At 39.5% G+C, this 22820-nt stretch overlaps 1 protein-coding gene across 5 annotated transcripts in view; it reads right to left on the reverse strand.

The window, feature by feature from the left end:
• Window positions 1–22820, reverse strand: part of LOC110980404 (protein phosphatase 3 catalytic subunit alpha-like) — a 75775-nt gene that overhangs the window by 37915 nt on the left and 15040 nt on the right. For all 5 annotated transcript variants that reach the window (XR_015423339.1, XM_022237042.2, XM_022237044.2 and 2 more), the window contains exons 2-3: window positions 8134–8334; window positions 7870–7994 (exon numbers count right to left, since the gene is read on the reverse strand). Coding sequence is in view for 4 of the 5 variants with exons in the window: in XM_022237042.2 (XP_022092734.2) it covers window positions 7870–7994; window positions 8134–8334 (326 nt within the window). In the remaining variant the exon portion in view is untranslated. The remainder of the gene's footprint in view (window positions 1–7869; window positions 7995–8133; window positions 8335–22820) is intronic.

The following is a 22820-nucleotide window of genomic DNA, read 5'->3' on the forward strand; positions in this document are numbered from 1 at the left end:
TGTGTACAAACACACCCCTATTTCCTGAATGGTTGAGGCTAAATGGCTTAGCCCACAAGATGGTGGTAAGCAATACCCCCATCAGAGATGAAATATTAATGGCCGATGACAGTTTGGGCTGTGTGTGGGACGATGGAAATGATATCCCAATCATAAAAGCACTGGCTTGTTGCTTGGCTCATCCAACATGTCAGTTCCCTTTGTTTTGGAATCACATCCACATAATTGGACAAGTTGTAGTTTTTATGGCTCCAATGGTGCTTTGGGCATTCTGTGTTAATTTTTGTTTTCACTTTGAAGACACTATTTTGGTAAATGTCAAATTTAAATCCCTTGCAGTGAATGCCATGCGGCTTTTACCAACATCTAAATTTAGACAATATGGTGTATGTACCATTTGCCTGTTGAGTCCTAAATCATTGATCCAACCAAACTAACATCACTGTGTATGGCTTGTCAAAATTCAACATAGAAAATGTACAAGAAATATTACCATTATAATTTCCAGTCTAAACGAAACATCCCATTACCCATGTTACAGCTAGAATTCTGCAGCACTAATTAAAAATTCATTCTTATTTCCTATGCCCAAACCTGTCGCGGTACAATGTACATCGTTTTTGTTATTTCCTGCTACTCTGTGTCGGCATGCAGCCAGCATCAGAGAATTCAAATCAATACATACACATATAATCTTCTATTTCACGTAACGGCACATTCGTGCTGCCCCGAGTTAGAGGCTGCTACGTTGCCATGGCAACTCATTACTAACAGACCTCCCGGCAGGTTGGTATGGTGGCGTCAGGGTTGGGGGAGGGATGATTTCTGTGCAGGTCTCTGCATCTTAGCCTTTAGCCTTGGAGGAACAGCAGTACATGCTTCACTAGCATTTCGAAAGCAGACGGCAGACTCAACACTAGAATTCACTACGTATTACTTCACTTAATGCAATACGTGTATTTGTGACATTCCATTTACCTCTGACAGTCAGATCTCTTCTCTTGGTCTGACAAATACATGTACCACTTACACATGTACAGAAACACGCAAGAGACACATGAACAGAAACATGCAAGAGACACTCTAACATCACTGCCATCAAATAATGCAAATCCATTTCCCTGTTTGTATTCAAAACATTGAGCTGACTAGTTTCCCATGTTTGCTGCTTTTCTAGTATTCTTGTCCTTTAAATTAATCCCGGATCCATAAAGTCTTCTGGAAGGGAAATGTACATGAAAGCAAAGTTCACTCACTCTTGCTTCACAGAAGGATGACTGTTTGTTTGGAGTTTACAGTGTACCTGTACATGTAAGTCTCAAGACTGTGTCATTAGTTTCCTGATAACTGGAGAATTTATGAAAATTTAGGAAGGTTTTTAATGTGAAAGTCACAAAAGTTTAGATTTACACATTGCAAAGTACGGGTTGCAAAGGCTACTTCACACAGAATTTGTGCACACAAGCTCTTCAAGGGACATATTCGGAGTATATTCCACACTTCTCCAGACCTTACATCCTAAAAAGGAGTCCCAAACCTGTGACATTTTGTCCTGACCATTTGCTCAGAATAGATCCAATGATCCTCCGAGATATCTAACATGTCTGCCCAAGGAAAAACGTCCTCAACATAGAAATGAAAGCAAGGGAAAAACTTTCAGCTGTAAAGATGGCGTGAGGGGAGGAAGATATAATCTGTCAGGACAGGCCCCAACCTCACAAAGAGGAAACTGGATTTTCCCCTCAGTGAGGTGATTCTATTAGCTTCTTCAAGGGAGAGACAGACAGAAGGCTTACAGGGTCTGTGTGAGGGAGACAACCTGTTCATGCCTAGCTTCACACAAGGAAAGGTGTGATGCTTTTAAACGTCCTTGCCTTTTATACAAAAAAATCCCTACCCATGTGCACTCAGACACATCTTAGATCGCCCGACGGTGAATGTAGGGGATTTCTTTTTGCCATAATGTCCAAAACTTTGTCTGCAACAATCTGAGTTTTATTAGGAGTGTTTCAATCTCCCTGATTTAATGATGAAGCTGAATTTCTGAAAGAATAGACACTTATGTCATCTGCTCAACATTGATGAGCAACATCACAGGGAAATGGAACAATTGTTGAAATCAGCAGTAAGATGATCAAACAGGTTGTGGTAATGTGGTACCAAAATAGTTGCCTTTTGTGTTGCTGTACATCTGACAACAATCATTCACCTACAAGTTCTCGAACACTGTGTAAGGGACAACAAATCCACCACCATCAAATTGGTGACAGCTTGGCACATAAAATCTCCAAATTGATCTGAAAGTGATATATCCAACACTCAATCAATTTTTGACTGCCCCAGCCGGAAAAGATTTGGCATTATGGCCACCGATCAATCCCAACGAGTTTAAATGTCAGCCTGGTATTCAACATTCTGCCAGAGTCTATAGATGGCCGTAGGTTTAGCTCAGCTTTTCAGGATACATATACATACATGTACTGGTACATTGAACATTCACACTGTGAATATAACACGAGCCAAAACAGGTTGACCTCAGGGAGGTAATTAATAAGTAACCACAACACAAACGGATAGCAAAACAAACCTCTCTCAATTGTAAGCACATGTATCTCCCTAACCCTGGCTTCAAATGAGAAGACAATCAATAAGGAATTACTGTACATAGCTCCTGAGAGAAATGGCTCCATTTTCCTCCAAATCCCTCCTCCCCTTCTTGGACTTAAAACTGGTCTGATCTGCAGAAGAGGAGACCCTTTGAACAATGATACAGAGTCCCTTGCTTGCCTAGCAACTAATACGAAGATGCAAATGTGGAGTGGCAGGATATGGCCGAGTGTGAGTACTGGTGGTAACATATCAATTGTTGATCGCACTACAATTGATAAACAGGATGCACTGTTTTCAGTTCTCATGATCACACGTCTACTAAATTCACACAAATCTGACCTTGTGTAAATACAAATCATTGAGCATGAGCACGGTGCATACATCGTCTTTGTAACAGATCAAATGTTTTCTTTATGGAGAACAGACTAAAGCCATGTTCCCAGTGGACTTTTTCTTCCGCGGGTGTGCGGAAACTTATCGCGACATTCCTTTGTGTCAATCTACCGCGCATTCCCACGTGGACTTTTTTACTGTAATGGAATGTTTATTCGCTGGGTTATTAGACCTAATAAGACTAGCTGATTATATTGCCTGCACTGTACAAATCGTGACAAAATCGGCAAAATCTGACAAAAACTAAGACAAAATCAATCAAATTCGGCCAAATCTGTCACAAAAACGATGAACCTGTACAGGAAAAGCCCCATACACAATGTGTGTATAGCTTTATCTGGGCACGCTTCATTGTACACTGATGTTTCTAAACAATCGTGGATGTTAAACTAATGAATTAATGACCGTCCACGATTCCCGATATGTCCACCATTGCCAAAAGTGTACAAAACATATTAGAGGCCTTCCAAAAAAGTTGAAGTATGAACAAAAGAGGACAATAGGAACGTCCACGATTGCCCAAAAACACATTCACATGTGTGCACGGCATGCTGCTATACTGTTCACGCACAGAGTTGGAGACTGCGAACCATACAACCATTTTCTCTGTGTAGGAAGTTGTCTGGTTCGTATGTTTAGCGTGGTCACCATCAATCTACATTGTATGGGAACTGTTCCCATTGGACTTTTTGTATCCCTGCTAACTTACCGTGACAGCACGGAAATCTTCTGCAACCCTTTTTGGCCTGTTAGTTTTACATCGCGATAACGGTAAGTTGACAGGGACGTTAGTTTACCATGTATTCTCATTGGATTTAATTTTGTAATTCTACAGTAAAGTCGCAGTAAGTTAAGTCAAAAAAGTCCAATGGGAACACAGCTAAAGCAACTTAGTGAGGAAGTTCAAGTCAAACTTCCAAGACTGGAACATTTACTGTGTGTCAATCAGCAAGCGCAACTGTCTAAAAGTCTCAATGTCTGTGCTGCTTAGCGCTTACCAAGAAATATTGCTTCAATCTTAAGTGCTTAGATTATATGCCGGAACTCATGTGAGAGCAAGTCATCAGTACACTGCATGTCATCTGAAGCTGATGGTGATCACATTATCTGGCACTGTGGCACAAAGTTTTCTATTCTCAGTAAAAATATGCCTCAGCACAATTGGTCCCATGTCTCATCTTTATCCCCATTCACACACTGAGAGTTCTCACATCTTCCTTATGACAATTCCTTTGTAAGGGGGGGTTGAATCACTGAATATTAATCGATATGGAATGCTAAATCACACAGCACCCACAGCATTATAGTATCACAATGCCATAATTCACTTGACAACCCTAGCCTGATTCATGAGGCCATTTTTTCATAAGGCTGCATAAACTAGGAAGGAGAGGAACAAATGCAGGTATTTATTGACCTCCGCAATGCTCACTCAGCACTTCAAGGAAATATTTCAAAGAAAAAAAAAGAAACAAAACTTTCTCAGACCTTCTCAGAAAGTCAACAAAAATAAAACAAGTTAGTTTCAGTTTTTACATGAGCTTACCACTTCCATTGTAATTATTTCTAACTATATATCACTTTTCGGTTTTGTTTTAAATGGATTTCTTATTTAATATGAATTGGGGAACAGAAAGCTTAATAATCACTGGGTGAATCTAAAACTGAAGATATCTAAAAAATTTTCACCAGGAATACTGATAATTTATATTTAAGAACAATGTTTTGGGGTCACCTTGTGCCAATGTAACAAGTCAGGGCTTACTTATTGGAAATCATACTTGAAAAAAAAAATGAAAAGCAGTAGACAGTTCAATTTTGTAAATTAATTCCCCCACTTGTGCTATTCATGGAGCAACCTTAATAATGCACCTCCTAGAGCATTCATTATGCAATACGATTACTGATGCAGCATTACCACTGCATGGGTACGTTCTACAAGGCAAGTAGTCTTACTGCATATACTCCATTTTGCTCCAAGCCTTGTCAGCAGACTACATTATGAGCGTCGCGTCCATCACTCAGGCATTCATCATAACCTCATTAAACCCAGGCTGAACTCGGACTCACCACTGGTCCACAGCAATGACACAGGCAGCCAGTCGTCTCGACAACCAACCTCTTTTGAGGCACAGTGACAGAAATTATAAACTTAAAAATTGTATCCTTCTTTCTTTAAAACGATGGAAAACCAAGACAGAGAGTGGAGTGCAATGCAATTACAAGTTATACTGCACACGAGCTGCTAAGACTGAAGACTCTTTAGCGAGAGTGATCTATTATCAGGCCTGTCTATTATGCTCAGACAAAAAGTGGAAGCCTTTTGAAAATGGGACTTGTCCCTAGGGGGATAATATCTGCAGGAAGGCAGGCAATGGGCTCTTCTCCCTCAAGATTAAAAGGTGACGATATTTTGACTTTAATCTTGGATACAAAGAGCATGACCAACTTGTTTGAACTGGTTCAATATATTGAAAGCTCTTAACAGCCAAGGGAGTAAAGCTCTGGGTAGTCTCACTGACCAACAAATGGAAGAAATATTCATGAAAAAAAGAGAACGGTAATCTGCTTGTTAGTCTACCAGACAGAACAATTAGGTGGTGTCTCATTTACAAAAAATAATTGATCTCACTTTTGACTTCCCTGAGAGTGAGACGGCAGAAGTTCCTAAGAATATGCGGCTTTCTCAAACCCAAAAATTTAGCATCAGTCACTCTTGGCATAAAATGTATTAAATACAGCAAAGCATTATCACAGCACCAACCACATGTTTTTGTGGAACCGTTCCAACATATTTCCATTTCACTGTCTGCTTTTTTGTTTTTACTTGCATCATATATACAGGTTGATGAAAGTTCACCAACACATGCATAAATTATATGTACATGGACATGTACATGTTCATGGACATGGACACAACTAGCTGTACATATACACCAATGATTCATATTCATGGAATAAGTGATTTTGATCTTACTATACTGGCAGACCAAAACAGACTGATTCCTACTGGAAAGCTAAAGAGATACAATGTATCAAACACAGGATTTGTCTCCACTCCAGAGTTCCCGGACATCAACAATAAAACAATCAGTCCCTTTGGTCTGGAGGAATTGGCAACCACCAATAAGGTTCTCCTCTCTGGACTCCTCTCAACTACAATGAGATAACCTCTTTGTGACAACCAACAAGCCAGTTCCTGTTTCAACAAGACACTAATCCTCAAGTTCATGTGGTTCCACAAGATAGTCCCTTTACACATCAACACCTCTGGGTCAGGTACCCTACAATTTGATAGTCACCTCCGATTGCTACCTCAGATATCTCTCAACAGCATCAGGTCTTCTTCATTGCAGTACCAGGGCAGTGTTAAAATGAAATCACCACACAGGAACAATACAACCCAAAATCCACTGAGATATGACACTTTTTTCTAAGTCCAAAGTTCTTAAATAGTGAATAGTAACAACTAAAAGTCACACCTGCATGCGTTGTGATAGCAATCACTCTAAGTGCACTCAGGTAAGAGAAGTGGGCTGAATGACATGGGTTTAAGATTTCACACAGGAGGTATTGGTTTGGCAGAAATCCCCCCCTCCCCCAACAACAGCATCTCACATCCAATGAAACCACCCATTCCAAAAGATCGGACGCAGATTGCCAAGGTTGTTACATCTGTCATCCCTGAATGAGAACACCTCCAAGTCATTCCATGGATGAAAAATTCCAGAAAGACTTTTGTATTCTCTTCTTGGCCACAAGGTTTTAAGAAAATTGCAAAAATATGGTCTACTTGAACTCTGTGATAGCATAACAAAAACGTCAGAGTAGTAATGACAAAATGTAGTATTTGGCCAATATGCTGTTGCATTTCTCTGTATTTTGCTTTCCAGTGAAAAACCTTTTTGAAAGACTACAAAAAACCAACATTTCAACAGATTATGATTTCTTCCACCCATTTCCAGGCAAGGTCTTGACCTCCACTGACCTTTGACTACTGAGAGGTGGCAGAATGAAATCCGGAGGTGTTTCTCAACAATCAGCTTCGTCTTAGTTTGCTTCCAACCTCAAATTTCATGTTCAAAATGAAATACAATGCTGGAAACTGTACTCTCTCATTACAGAACTTGGTTCAACAGCAGAAAGTGACCTAAACTTAACAATGTCTGACTAACATACAGAAAACTTATCTAAAGTTAGCCCCTAACTTATGAAATCCCAAGCTTGAAGCCAAACCTGGAATCTGAGAGCTGGCTTAGGGAAATGGCCTTGTAGAACTGTGCAGGTAGGTACCCTGGAATCTATGCATGACCCAGGGAAGACTCAGGGATCACCTACAATTAATTTGAAATGGCAAGCCCTGGAGAAATTCTCCACAACTGTATGGAGCAGTGTGCCAGTACAAGGAACAGACAGAGGGCAATGACCCTTCGGATACACTTGCCAGAAAAATTCATTAACTGTCTGGCACTTGGGTGGACGAACTGACAGCAAGAAATGAATCGGCCATGTGGGTATGCCTACTTTTAAGAAACCAATCATTGAAGTCCTCAGCATATGTACATGTATGCTCTTTTCATCATCTGCAGTTAGACTTCCAGACACCTATCGAGGAGTTACTTTGAATCGCAGTGTGCTTCATTCGTCTGTCTGCTTGACAGTCACATTGTCTGTTTGTTGGTCTGTCTGGCTCATTTGTTGTCACATTCATTCATCTGTTTGTCAGTGGCTATTACTGAGTGCCTGTTGTCCTTATGTCAGATTTAGTTTCCATGTTTACCCACTTTCTGAATTTTGATCTTTTGTCTTTAGTTCCCACAAAGGTTGACTTATGTTGTTTTTATGTTAAAGAACTGAGAGACTCACCTCTATACTAAAGTATCCTCTATCGACATAGTCGCCTAGGAACAGGTAGCGTGTTGATGCGGGATTTCCACCAACTTCAAACAACTTCATTAAGTCGTAGAATTGGCCATGAATATCTCCACATACTGAAAATCAAACAAGCCATCATTAGCTTTCAGCAGGTCCAAACTTCTTCTTAATAAGCCAGTTGGAGTAAACCTAAGACCTAGACATTTATGAAATTACAAAAGACATTTATACATGCAGTGGATATCAAGAACCAACCTGTAACTGGTGCCTCTATTTCTAGCATTGTTGATTCTCTTCTTAATAGTTCTGCCCCCTTGTTGATTATTCTAAGTGCTACATCTTCTTGTAAGCGTCCCTCTAAGACAAAATGTTGCTTTAAAACGTCTGGTCGAGGAAAACCCTGGGCATCAAAGACTTCTTTCATAGGCAGCCTCCGTGTGGGCGGGTACGGTACACCTTCAGGGAAAAAAAAGGATAACCACTGTGAACGGCAACTCAGAGTAAGAAAATGCAAAAGTCAGAGATTCACAGATTTTAGTCATGGTAATCCGTCTGCAAGTGATAAATGCTTCTCTGCAGGCTTCCATATGATTTCCTGTGGGTATCAGTAACAACCTGCAAATTCAGAGATCCATGGGGAACAAGAACTACAATAAATATAACAGTATTGAGAAATACTAGCCATTTTAGTCATGTTCCCTGCACATGCTGTACTGACCTGAATGGAATGAGTCACTGAATCACTTGCACCTGACTACAAGTTTACACTGTTACAAACCTACTGTAATTATAGGCCTGCAGATAGGAAACAGGTGAAATCATCACATTGGTAAAGTTTGACGGAGCAGGTGATTCCTGTGTGTCTGAGGCCCATGAATTCAAGGCAGGATAGATACAATTCAACATAGAAATCCTAGCAATCTCAACCGCAAGTGGACACCTATGGCATCATGTTTGCAATTTACATTAAAATAAGCAAAATTCTACTATATCAAATAAACCTCGAGGACTTGAACAAACTGGAAGCCTGTTAACATAGAATTGGAGAGCTCAGTCACCAGAGACAGAACAGTATTTAAGAGGTTGAAGATTCAAATCTTGAAAAACATATCTTTTGCTGATCTACCTTTGGTTTTAAACTTGGTGAGAGGACATCTTCTAGTACAAGATTGTGTGTTAGTGTCTCACTTATGTACATACAGTGTACAGGTTTGGCGAGTCTTTATATCGCAATGAAAGCACAGTAATCTACAGATTAGGAGTAGAATGCCTAGTTTATACCAAACTTGTATGGCAGGTAGCTCCATTCTAAAACTGTATCAGATGTCAAGGATATGAAGGCATTTGGTATCCTGAAAACAGGACTATCACAATAGTAAGGATCTGAAAGACCTCTTAGAGCAGTACAAGGACAGATAGTGAAAATGGTGTTCAAAGGAAAAGAGCAATGCTCACTTGATGGTGTCAAGTCTAAGACCACAAACTTGTTCAGTGTTGTGGGCAACACACTTGTTCACAACTGTAGTTGTAACCCCATCTTTTGTCACCTATGCTTGTCAGCTATCAACTTACTTCAGAAGCCAAGACTATTCAATTACATTAGGCCTCAAGGCTACCACTCAACAATACCCTAATCCTTACAACAAGCATATTTGACACAAAGACTGAGCCCCCCTAACAAAAGGGTAGAAAGAAAAGGGGCATTAACACCTCATAATAGTGGGGGGGCGAAAAACTGGGAGGGGCTAGCTTATTAACATGGAGGGACCAGGTAGGGTCTGATAACAGAGCTTGGACTGAGGAGAAAAGGAGTAATTACTGTCTATTTTACAGACACTACAAATTCATGACTTCTCACCTATTTTAGAAATTTTCTTAACACACACGCTGCACTAATAAAGAAGCTCCATTGGATATTAAACTGTACCCCCCAAAAAAATTTAGAATGACCTACATGTACATATGTAAGCATATTACCTTTTCTTCCTTACCAATTCCCATTCGTGACTACATCTACACCAGAGGCTATCTAACAATTGATCTAGACATCTGAACATGTCTAAGCCTGAGAGATCAAGAATACTGACAAGCAGACCTCACATCTAGCTCTCACCCCCCTTTTATCTGGGAATGTGTTAACCGCCCCTAATCTCACTCAGAGTTGATGTGGAGTAGCTTTCACCATGTTTACACTGAGGTTGTCTCTGCTGAAGGCAATTGGGTACATGTACATGTTAGTTTCCATTCCTTGGCTGTACAACGACTTGTATTTGGACAGACAAAGACTGGTATTTGGACAGACGGCGCATGGACAGTGACAGTGCTCCCCTTTACAGAGGTACACTATTTCAATGTATGAAACAGTGCCAGGATGAAAATTGATTTGGATCAGAAGAGGACCCAGTGATGGTGTGAATTGTATTCACTGAAACCTTAGTAACCATCAGAGCTTTCACCCAAGGATTCAAGCAGATTTAAACATCGAACCAAATGTTTTATATCCAGTTTTCTTTATATGGGGAATTTTGTTGGAAATGTAGAACAAAAAAGTCTGTTAAATGTAATATCCTAGAATGTTAATTCAAAATGTTACACACTGTTTGATGTTATAATGCAACAGAACATTTCATTATCATGGTGTACAAGTGGTCACAACTGAAATTGGTTTTTTTAATGTGTAAATAGACTATAAGCATTAAGTTTCTTTACACACGCTCAATATGATGACACTCCCAATCCTAACTCGATCCACAATCTCACATGAAAGTCTGGTTCTCAGGCATGATGTTGAAATCTGTGTCTTCTACAGTATGGCTATCCATAACAAAAAACCCAAAAAACAGAAACAACATCAAAAAATTGCGAGTTTTCACACATGTACATACATGTATAACTGATCCAACCAGTCAGAAGTCCAAGGTAACAGAATCATTTTCATCCTTCTCTAAAAAAAAATAGGGTATTTATGTCACAGAAGAATGACACCACTTGACATACGGTATCATTCAACCATACAATCTCTGTTCCTTCCCACCCGTTGATGTTCTCTTGATGCAATCAGTGTTGTTACAATGGCGCCCTGCTGCCCACATATTTGTTATTTATAGCTGTGGATCAAAAAGACTGATAAATTAATGCAATGCATGTTTAAATAAATTTCAGACCGATTTTCAAGTGACCAGTCTAAACACTTGCACGAGATACCGGGTGCAACATTTCACTGGTTTCCGGTGGCTTATTGATCCCTGAGTAGACAGAAAACCACTTTGTACTTTAAGCGTCGATTATAGTGAATGTCATCTTCCGTGGCCAATATGTACACATTAGTATTAAGCAACTATTGATCTGTCTCAGGGATGAAGTCAAACTGAAAGTGACATATGGCCTCTACTTATTTCATTTGGATGGGTATGTGTCCATGAAATGATTTGTTATTTGAGACAGAAGACTTAGCGAAACTCACTTTTTGAATTGTTGACCTTTAAGAAAGTTTGGATGAAACTTTCAATTTTGTGCCATGAAGAGATATCAAACTCTCAAGATATAAAAATGATTTCATGAAATGAAAAAGATTTTAATGCACAAGTGAGTGCTTATCAAGTTTGGTTGGAACAAATTCTGTGAAAAAATTGTGAAAAACGATTTTCAACCCTTACCGCCTGAGGTATATGTAAAATCATACTGAAACTGGAGGATTTGGGAATGTTGCCATTGTTGGGTTTGTTGAATGAAATACATTACAAAGCACTCAATACAGGTGGATTATAGGATTTTGCCTTTTTCAAGAATAGTGAATTTAACTTCAAGTATCATGCTTTTTCAGTTAATTTAAAATAATTCACTTAAGTTTGGACAAGACGGCAAGGATGGATGATGGAAAAACTCTCAAAAATGCACACGGTATGTACATGTAAGAGGACTTGAGTCAATGAAAATTTGACCTTTGGCCAACACTTCTACACCAAAAAGCAGCTTTAGTGGGCAAAATCCTTAAGAGTGTGATGGTTGGTTGTATCAATAAGATATCAAGAAGATATAGGAAGAAACATTTATCGATGTTTATCATGTATATTACCAAACCGGAAAAATACTTTTTACATGTGCAAATATTTTTTGATATGTGCTCAAATACTATACTAAGATGTCTTTGTTGTTCAAAAAAGTTTACATTATCTTTTTTGTGTTCAAAAGCAATTTAAGACAAGATTCAAAAATTTTGAAATTTGTGGTCCACTTGCATATTAAAATCAAGCAACAATTTTAGAGTGCATTTCTTTAAAACTTCATTACACTAAATTGTGTCACAATACAAGTCAACTTTATACTTACCAAAACCTCAGGGAAACTCTATAAAATTACAGTCTCCATACAAGCCCCTTTAAGCAGAGTGTACACAGTGTGGGAAAAGGGCCCTTGCCATTTTACAAGGCCAGATTCTGACCCAGTACTGCAGCAGCTGCAGGGACAGGAAAAGAGGCTAATGTCTTCCCCCAAGAACCATTAGTATGTGACTTGTGAGGGACTGGCTCAGAAAACTACCACTGTGAAGTTCTTCATTGGCTGTCATGAATAGACCACACAATGACATAGACAGGTCCTTTACAGAAACTAGCGTATTGAACTACCAACAATGTCCCAGTAAAGGTACATGTACAACCTCATCCTTATTTACAATGTTTTGCCCGACTACAAACTCCAGAAAGAAACATCACAACTAATTCTTTGAAAGGTGCAAAAGGACTTTGAACTTTTCTGCCTGGTTACATGTGGCTTTTGTTTCATTTTCTTATCTGAAACAATCTATCTTTTCATGTCCCCCGAACTATGTGCTACATATACATGTAATTACCAAAGCTCTGTAAAAAACGATAAGATAATGGTGTGGTGTCAGTTCTGCATTGCAGCTGTATTTATTAGCAATCTGGATCCAGTGATGTACATGTACTGTATGTGGTTAATGGTCAGGAAGACAAGGAAGTCCCATTAACTATTGGAGAATGTCTGCCACATTCATCTGGTATTACAATTCATTAGAATTGTGCTGTTAATTCCTAGGGAAATAAAAGCTTCTGATTCGGCTTGAAAACTCGACTTCACGCACATAAAGATCGCAAGACGCCTCTTTAGTTTCTGCCGAGACATACACTGATGTAGACAAGTCTCACCCCAGTGCATGCATCACATTATCTGCTTGCGGCCAGGTGTCCGACTTTAATAAGATCATGACTCACATCGCCATTTTCATCAATTCCGTTCCCTACCCTTTTCTTTCTTCAAAGTTTCTAGTCTATCACAATGAGACTGTGGCTTCCAACCCTTACTTCTTTCCAAAGGTTCAACAAGACTGACGCTTCCAATCCACCTTTCCTGTACATTCAATTGGATATTGAAATGCAATCAGGTACTGTTCGATGGCATAGATTTAATTAATTAATTGGGTCTGTACTGTAAGCCTGTTCAATATTCAGTTCTTTTCATATCGCGATATCATGAAAAAATATCGCAATAATGACGTCATTTTCCATTCATAAAATAAACACGACCAAAATCACCATGTCTCCAGTGCCACATTAAAAAAAAACAAAAAAAAAATCCAATGTACAGGCCTACATATTATTTCTACATTTAGAACTCTTATATGCTGGCGGAAAGCAAATTTCAATATGGAAATTGTGGACATAAAATTATCATATATCATATCATGGCACAGTACCGACACATTCGTGGTAAAGTTAGTTCAATAAGGCAACCTCCAAAATGGACAGACCACATGCGTGTTACTAGAGGGGCTACTGGTACTGACATCCTCACCTCATTTCTAAGTTGTCATTTATTTCTCATAAGTCGGCATGTTTCACTCGGTCCCTTTTCTACAAGACCACAAAAAATCCTTCTTATAAGTCGGCAATAAAAATATCGCGCTTCAGTATCGGTTTCCTTCGCTGGGGTTACCTAGAAGCATCAAGCCCCACACTGCTTGACTGATGCATGCACGTGGTTGAGTACACCAATATCAGGGACCCCTCTTTGGCTACACGCATGCACTCTGTCCATTTTGGGGGTCGCTTTATTGAACAACTTAACATGTAGGCCATTTTCCAATACTCGACTTCGTTCAGGCTTCAACTGTTTTTTTTTTCTACCTGACTTTGAAGTTGTAAGCGCAATATTAAGTTGATAGTGGTACAAAACATCAAGTAAGATGCATAAGAGCCAAACATTACAGTTCTTCTATTTAATTGAAATACTTCAGGCCCACAATCGGGAAATTGTTTTGGAGACGGAGACGAAGTTGAGTATTGGAAAACGGCCATGTACATGTGGGGCACGCGGGCGCGGTATGATAACCTTGAGTCCCAAGTGAGAGAGATGACTTACATGTAGCTGGAGTTTACAGTACATGTACATGTACAATACATTACACATGCGTACAGTCTGTTGGTTTCGTTCTGCCCCCTAATACTTTGAAGACCCTTGCAGCTGTTTGGGGCTAACAGTGACTTTGTGGTTTGAGGTTTTCAATGGAGTATTTGTGTGGCCTAAATGTAGTAATGCATGCAGGGCTCAACACGTGGTGCATTGACTTCCCTATATGCATGTAAAGTACGTAGTTTGGAGCTTAATTTTCGGCATATCGATTTGCACGATATCCTGATGTGTTTTTACGGACGACACGATATCCAATATCAACATCATATCGAAATATCATGAAATATTGTCATATCGAACAGGCTTACTGTACTGCTGTGAGTAGTAGGAGTTGTATGCACATTGATGGACAGCACTCACAATTAGTTACACACCTGTTCTTACTCTGGATAATTTTAAAAAGAACTAAGTGGTTGTTTGTTTCTTTCAAAGAGTCACTTTTCCCCAAGCATGATCTTTTTACCATGTCCTTGCATTCAGGGAAAGGTAGCATATGGTCATGACCTATGACACAGGTTGAAAAACCTGACAAAAAAGAATTGACACAGTAAAGTTGAAAAAAGGGAAACTCTGTGTGATTCTGATCACAAAGAATGAAAAGGGGAAAACACCAACTTCAGACAGCAAACACAGCACTCAGGAACAGTCCAGATCACCATAGTAACACATGCTCTCAACAGCACCAGGATTTGGCTAGCATTACCAGCAGAAATGCTTTGTTATTCTAACAGCACAACTCAATATTTACATATGTGTAGGCATGGAAGACTGTGAATGATCGTGCTTATGTATACCTAAGCAAACCACTGAAGTATGACTTTGTACAATAGAATCACTGATGAAATAACAGTCAAGCCCATGGATTTTACAGCACGTTGAATACATCGTATTGTGGATGTTTTCAAAGAGTGCTTTCACATGGCAAGAAGGTCCAAGGCAACATGGAAACTAGGTCAAGCTGACATACAACTTCAGATATAACAAAGCAAGATAACATATGTACATGTAAGACTACTATTTAGGTGTACACTTCAACCGTGACTAGTAAGGTGTGATGTATTTATTTTGCTTGGTTAATTTGTTTTTGCGTAAATGTTTGTTTTCACATTTTTATTGGCACTGACACACTTAAAATGACATGAAACTCTCCTGATCAGAAGAGCTGAAATTTGTGTGAATGGCATATTGTGTACTTCTAGGTAGAGTACAGTATTGTTTTTACCTACATTTGCAGATAGGCTTATGAATATGCATAATGTACAATGGTGTCATCACATAAAGTAAGTGGATCAGGACATGTACATTTTGAGGCTAAGAGAGAGAATAAAAATCTCATTTTTTAAATTTGCAATTCCCTTCAGTTTAGTTCCACCCAAGCCTATGCTCTGGAAGTGCTACAACTCATGCGCAAGTAGTTTGAAGTTAATTAGAATGCTGGCCCTACATTTTAAATAATCTTGCCTGAACACATCATACTGCTTGGTAGCAGCCCCTACTCCTTTTATTGTGTAGCCCAGGGGCAATCAATGAGTCTGTAATAATGTACCGGAACAGGTGCCCTGGAGAAATAACATTAAATGCTGCCAGACACAATGAAAAATATGACTATACGTATGCCAATTGATTTTATGCTGTAGAAAGCACCCACTTTCACATAAATGCATTGCTAAAGAAGCTGACAACAGAAAAAATTTTATTAAATACTCTTAAATATTCACTTAATTTTCCCACAACCATCAACGTGCATGTACACGATGGAGAAAAGATAATGATGTAAGCATTCCTGACAAAAGGATATTTCCCACTACTGATCAAAGCTATTCTTGTACCTCCTCTTTAGAAGAGATGGTGCTAATTCAGACAGAAATTAATCTCTTATGGCAGACGGCATCACTGGTCCCATCACACTATAATCAGAATGGTGTACCGACAGCAACAAGCACAAATGATAACTGGGCAGAACACTATCAGTATTATTAGTATTCCATGCACAATGGCACAGGTGCACGCCAATGCTGCCTACCGTGCTTGCAATTTAAACAGTAGTGATAGTCAAGAGACTGAGCAGCGACTTTCAACATCAGCCCCCTTGATTATATATCACACCACACTTGTCATTACCACTGCTCTCCTCCATGCTCACATCAATTTTTTAGTTTAGAATACACCCCAAGGAAACATGAGGACTAGATGGTGTTTCACTTTCTGAACCCAACTACGTAAATGTACATGTACCTTCAAGTCTTTTTTATTTGTTTTTTTTTTAAAGTGTGGAATCGTTCCAGTTTTGAACGGCCCCTATGATGGAAGTATCAAAATTATCAAAATAACAAGTGTACTGTATATAAACCTATGCCTTTATCATGGTAATGAAAAAATAAGCTATTGATATCAAAGGTAATTTGAGTCTAAGTTCTGCATAATTGTTAATGAGTGGTTTGTCACCATTAAAAATAGATAAACCAAGGTTAATCATAAGCTAAATACAAGTCAGCTGCTTTCTCTGACCACTGACACCAGTCAACCAGAACAGACTGTAACTAGATATGACTTGTCAATAATCAAAGCCACAGGGCAACAGAGATGGGGGGTATATTTATTCAGTCTCAGTCCTGCTGGGTGGGACATGCCCTTGATGGCCAATGCACTCCTCTACTGGAGGAGGAGATGCGTAACCGCTGACAACCAACAGAGATGTGGAAAGAGAGAGAGCATCCTGTAAGCCTTGGACAGAAGGTCAGCTACATGTATGGATGTTTCTATATTTCTCTGCATGAGGCAGTAGTGCACTGTGGATACCATAAACCTTACACCATATAAGGCCTTTTAACATTATAGTCTCTCAACTCTGGGTGAGCCCATGGCTGCCCTGAGTTGAAAATTGTTTTTTTCAACCCTGCATTCAACCCATTGTTTCACACATGTTTCATGTGAATTGAGCTTATTGGGGTGAGTGCAACCCAGATATGAGCACAAATAATTTTCAACCCTGGCTGAAAAATCTCAACCCTGGTTTGCAGCACGGTTGAGTTCAACCCGGGTTGAAGTCAATCTTGGGGTTGGTTCATGGTTAAAAATTTTTAAGTGTGAATCGCTGCTAGTTTTCAACCCTACGTCAACCCCAGGATTTGTCTAGGGTAAAAAGGCCTATACACAGTCTAACTTGGGCCACTGCCAAACCTCCTAACACTCTGGACTGCCGCTCCAAGAGTTTCCTGGGTATCTTGGGTACAGCACATCATGTCTAATTTCTCTCTGTAAAAACACATAAACATACACTCTGATTATGTCAACCTCAGCAGTACTGTTGCCATCAGATGACATGTGCATGTACAACAGCCTACTTCAGCTGGGTGGGTGTTTATTACTTGAGTACACATGTAGATCAAAATTCAACAAAGAGACCTGGCTACACCCAATGTACATGTATCAGATATCAGTAAAGAAGTGCAAGTTACTCAAAGTTATCCCGGAAAAAAGGCACAGATTGCAGCTGAATGTACACTGTTCCTGGTGAAGACAACAGTCACTACATCTTTTATTCCCAGAGAAAGAAGCATCTGGGAAGGGCAAGTAGCTGATATTTTTCCTCATGAGAACAATGACTTTTTAACCGCTTGAAGATGGTATTACATGTATTTCACAATGGCCAGGCCCTAGGTGCGATATTATTTTTGTACCACAAGTCTTGACGTCTTAAAATTACAGAATACTATGGCCGCTTCCCACAACTAAGTGAGACTATGCAAATGCTGATGCCTGTGCATCATTTGCAAATGATTTGTACTGCTTACCAGAACATGGTCTTTTTACAAGTCCAAAGATCAATTTAAAAAAAAAAAACCTGTGAGAATAAACAGACAGCACTCCCCTTGGAATAAAGACAAGTTCAAACAGAATTTTTACTGGACATAGAAATGTGCAGCCTGATAGAGTTGACACAGCCAATGCCTCCTACATGTACTTTACACACAGTCATTTTAATAAGGTCACACTAAATGCTCACAATAAGCAGCACTCCCCTTAAAAAAAGTGAACAAGGAGCTAAAAACACCACCCCCAGCCTGATGTGAGTAACTATGCCCCAGCGCAACACTCATGGACATGTTTCCTCCAAATCAACAAAGTGTGGGTACAAGTGTCATTTGCCAGGGCAGTACTGTGCTATACATAGAAACCAGCGGATCCCATCAGCGACATCTGCAGACCAAATTAGCCAGAGCGGGTGAACGCGGTCAGCGTGGGTGCCCAGTGTAAACAGGAAAGAAAAGTAAGGGGTAAAGTGGAGAGAGCTGCAAAGATCTGTGTGCATTCTCCACCACTCCAATTATGATAAGGACATCAGTGCTTTGTCATTTCAAGATTTGAAAATTAAAAACAGATCGTACAAAATGATTTTCGTTTTGGGAAACTTTTGTCATCAAACTTTTCTTTTAACTACCAAGGTGCAATCCCATCAGACGAATATTGGCTTTATCGGATCCAGCACTACTGTAGGGCCTATAAAATTCTAGCAAAACAAAATAAACAGTGCAACTGATGAACACTTTGTTTCAAAGACACAAAAATGATGCAACCTAAAAACCCATTAGGCATACCAAATTGCCATGCACAATTGACACAAAATGTACCTTACATCAAAACAGCAGCAGTTTTTAATTCAAGTAAACCAAAAAGCATTTCTAGTACTGGTAATTGACTAAAGCAAATGCATGGGTTGTAGATGTACATACCCCCCCCCCCGGTACTCCAGTAATTCCCATTCTCTGTGGGTTTTTCTGATGTACTTTTTCTGTATTATCTCCCACTTGGCAACACGATTTAAAGATCCAAGGAGAAACAGGTTTATTTTCTCTGATGGCCAGACTACATGTAAATGTCACAGGCAGGCCTTACACACAAGCTGTCCACACCGTCCACACTGTACAGACCCACACTCCCACAATACTGGCCAAAATCAACCCAGTCCATGTGATCACAGAATGCAAATGTACATATAAGGATGAAGGCAAAGAACTGAATAATTCATGGCAGTTCATAATTTACACAGTATTGTAAAAACTGCTGAATTTAGATGTCTCACTTCTGTACTAACAGAAAATGTACCATCCAATGGGGTCATTACTGAACACTCACACAAATGTACAATGTACACACAGGTACACGTAGGCTGCATATATCTACAAAATGTGCAAATATACACATGCAGATTTTCTCCTTATATCAACATGTACCAAATATAGAAACATCAAGCTTATAATTCAATGTCCAGGTAATCTGAAAGAAAAAATTGATTTTGTTATTCAATTCTCACAGTGATCGAGGTAAAATAAAAATTCTTTAATGCTTTCTGAGTAATTCAATCAAAATAAGAAGGCCTGGATCATGTAGAGACATGTATAGCCTATGTAAATTCAAATGAGAGATGCATCTCTGAAAAACACAGGTGAAATCTACCACAGTGTTGGACAACACTGCACTAATTTCACAGTGTGGTTGGTGGCTAATGAAATGAGCCTTCGTTTCAAAATAGCCAGAGGCTCCATGGCCAGTTGTGTTGTAATGCTCATGGGTTCCCTCCCAAGCACAAGTCACTAGTTGTCAAAAAGCGCAGTCTGCTTAAAGGGGCACTCCTATACCTGATATGTTGACCAATTCTTGCCATAAAGTCACACACACTTCATATTTGTTCTCTTTCACATGCCTGACAATGACACCAGAATACCATGGTGTTTCAAAGTGTTTGAAGTGGTAGTATGTACTCCCAACTAAGAGGCATTTTACTGTGCATTCGTAGAATTTATATCGCCCAGTGCAGTTCTGCAGTGCAGTTAATCAGCTCCACAAAACATTCTGCAACCACTTTCATTCAAAAACTAATCCGCTCCCAGCAGAAGAAATGAGGGCGTTTGTTTTTGGAACTCACCGCATACTTTGTAGGGTGCCACGAGGTGCGCAAGTATATGCGCGCTTGACGCGGAGCCGGCCGAGTACACATAACTATCTATTCCAGCTTGTATGGTCTCTACATACACAAAAAACGCACGCAATAACCCGCTGGTAACCACCTGTCCTTCTTTTGCCGATTGGGGGTGCACTTCATCTAGGGCCGATAGGGTCAACAATTTTCCAGGGAATCTATTTTAGTTCTATAATTCTTCCACTGTTAGTTTTACCCAAGAAAGTTCACACCTTAACCTTAACAGTCGTGCATATCATTTGGCTTACAGTACTTAGTACTGCAAAATACTACATAGTACTCTGAGCCTGAAGGACCAACAGATTACTACTTCTGGCTAGGGCACCCTTCATTGTTACTCGTACAGAGGACCAAAAAGTCGTGCATTCACAGTGCCAGAGCATGTATGGTACATTGTCTTATCTCTTGTATTTTATGACTTCAAAGAACAGTAAGGTCATATCCTCTTACAAGCGACAGCACTGAATATACTTTATGTACATGTACATTTTACTACTCAGTAGTACTTTGTAGTATTCAGGGATGTTACAGTTAAGAACTCAACACCTGTGACTAAAAAAGTGAGCACAAATGCAAACATTTGGAATAATAAAGACCAAAACAAACCTAAGCTCATATAGAGATTTGTGAACTGAAATGAATGACTGCCATTTTTCTTTCCTAAAGACTAGTACTGTAACAGTAAATCAACTCCATCTTGTATCAGTGACTAGTACTGTAACAGTAAATCAACTGAAACTTGTATCAGCGACTAGTACTGTAACAGTAAATCAACTCCATCTTGTATCAGTGACTAGTACTGTAACAGTAAATCAACTGAAACTTGTATCAGCGACTAGTACTGTAACAGTAAATCAACTCCATCTTGTATCAGTGACTAGTACTGTAACAGTAAATCAACTCCATCTTGTATCAGTGACTAGTACTGTAACAGTAAATCAACTCCATCTTGTATCAGCGACTAGTACTGTAACAGTAAATCAACTCCATCTTGTATCAGCGACTAGTACTGTAACAGTAAATCAACTCCATCTTGTATCAGTGACTAGTACTGTAACAGTAAATCAACTCCATCTTGTATCAGTGACTAGTACTGTAACAGTAAATCAACTCCATCTTGTATCAGTGACTAGTACTGTAACAGTAAATCAACTCCATCTTGTATCAGTGACTAGTGCTGTAACAGTAAATCAACTGAAACTTGTATCAGCGACTAGTACTGTAACAGTAAATCAACTCCATCTTGTATCAGTGACTAGTACTGTAACAGTAAATCAACTCCATCTTGTATCAGTGACTAGTACTGTAACAGTAAATCAACTCCATCTTGTATCAGCGACTAGTACTGTAACAGTAAATCAACTCCATCTTGTATCAGTGACTAGTACTGTAACAGTAAATCAACTGAAACTTGTATCAGTGACTAGTACTGTAATAGTAATCAGTGATTAGTACTGTAATGGTAACTCATTATGAACTTTGGAAATGTACCATCTCCCTTCCACCATCACCATCCTAAACCTGTCACTCAGTCAATGCCTCTTTAAGACACTAATTCATTCTACTGCAATCCTACAGAATACAGAAACAGGTCGACTCTAAATGTCAAGGAATTTCAGACCCTGTCTGCTTTAGTTCCCATCTTGCCAGCGGCGCTATGTTCTTTCATGCTCAGGACACTGTTTACGTCTTAGCTTAGGCTCAATCCCCCAGATAAATAGCTTCAGTCTTTTCTGGTTGGAAAGACGGTAAAAAATTAAAAATTCCTCTTTTCTTGAGCAGGTAATTTTTCTTGTAGTGTGAAAAGCTGGGCCATGTTGTCTAGTAAGCAGGAGGCAATGGAAGCATACTGGCAACTAACAGTGAACAGCAGGGACAGTGTACATGTAGACCTACTTGTAAATTGTACTTCATGGCCAGTACATGAACCTGGAACAAGCACTGCAGCCTTCTAGTGGTATATTTAATTATCTGCAGACACTGAGACCAAACTTCTGCAATCTACTTGTACAAGTGCTGTCGTCTAACTGAAGGACAAAGGCCACTCATCAATGAAATTCTAAAGGCCATGTTACAATAAATGGCGAGACATTTACAACTTTTAAGATGTCACTGCATAACTTGGCAATCAGCAACTGCTGAAATTATGGGAAGAAACTCAACATGCTGCCCCTGCCTGAAATATTTATGGCCTGTTCACACCCCAGAGCTTCAAGAGTGGGTGATGGGCATACAAAGAATGGTAACAAGACATAGGAGAACATTGCTGGAACTGTGATATTCATGTCGCTCCATCATAATTAACTTCATTTCTTATACAGCCAGTCATGCGCCTTATGCATCCACATTCCCTTGTGCACACACATATTTGCTTATCAGACTGTAACAGCAGGTGTTGACCGATAATTGCTTCACAGGTTTTTAGGATGACACTGACAGACTTCACCACAACAAATGCATTATGGTGACTCAGCTGGGCTCAAAATCTCAGTGACTTGCACAAAACTCTGCTTTTCACCAAGTTTCTGGATCC

This window comes from Acanthaster planci, linkage group LG19 (assembly GCF_054643075.1).
Source record: "Acanthaster planci isolate LZ-2023a linkage group LG19, COTS_SCS, whole genome shotgun sequence".
NCBI lineage: Eukaryota > Metazoa > Echinodermata > Asteroidea > Valvatida > Acanthasteridae > Acanthaster > Acanthaster planci.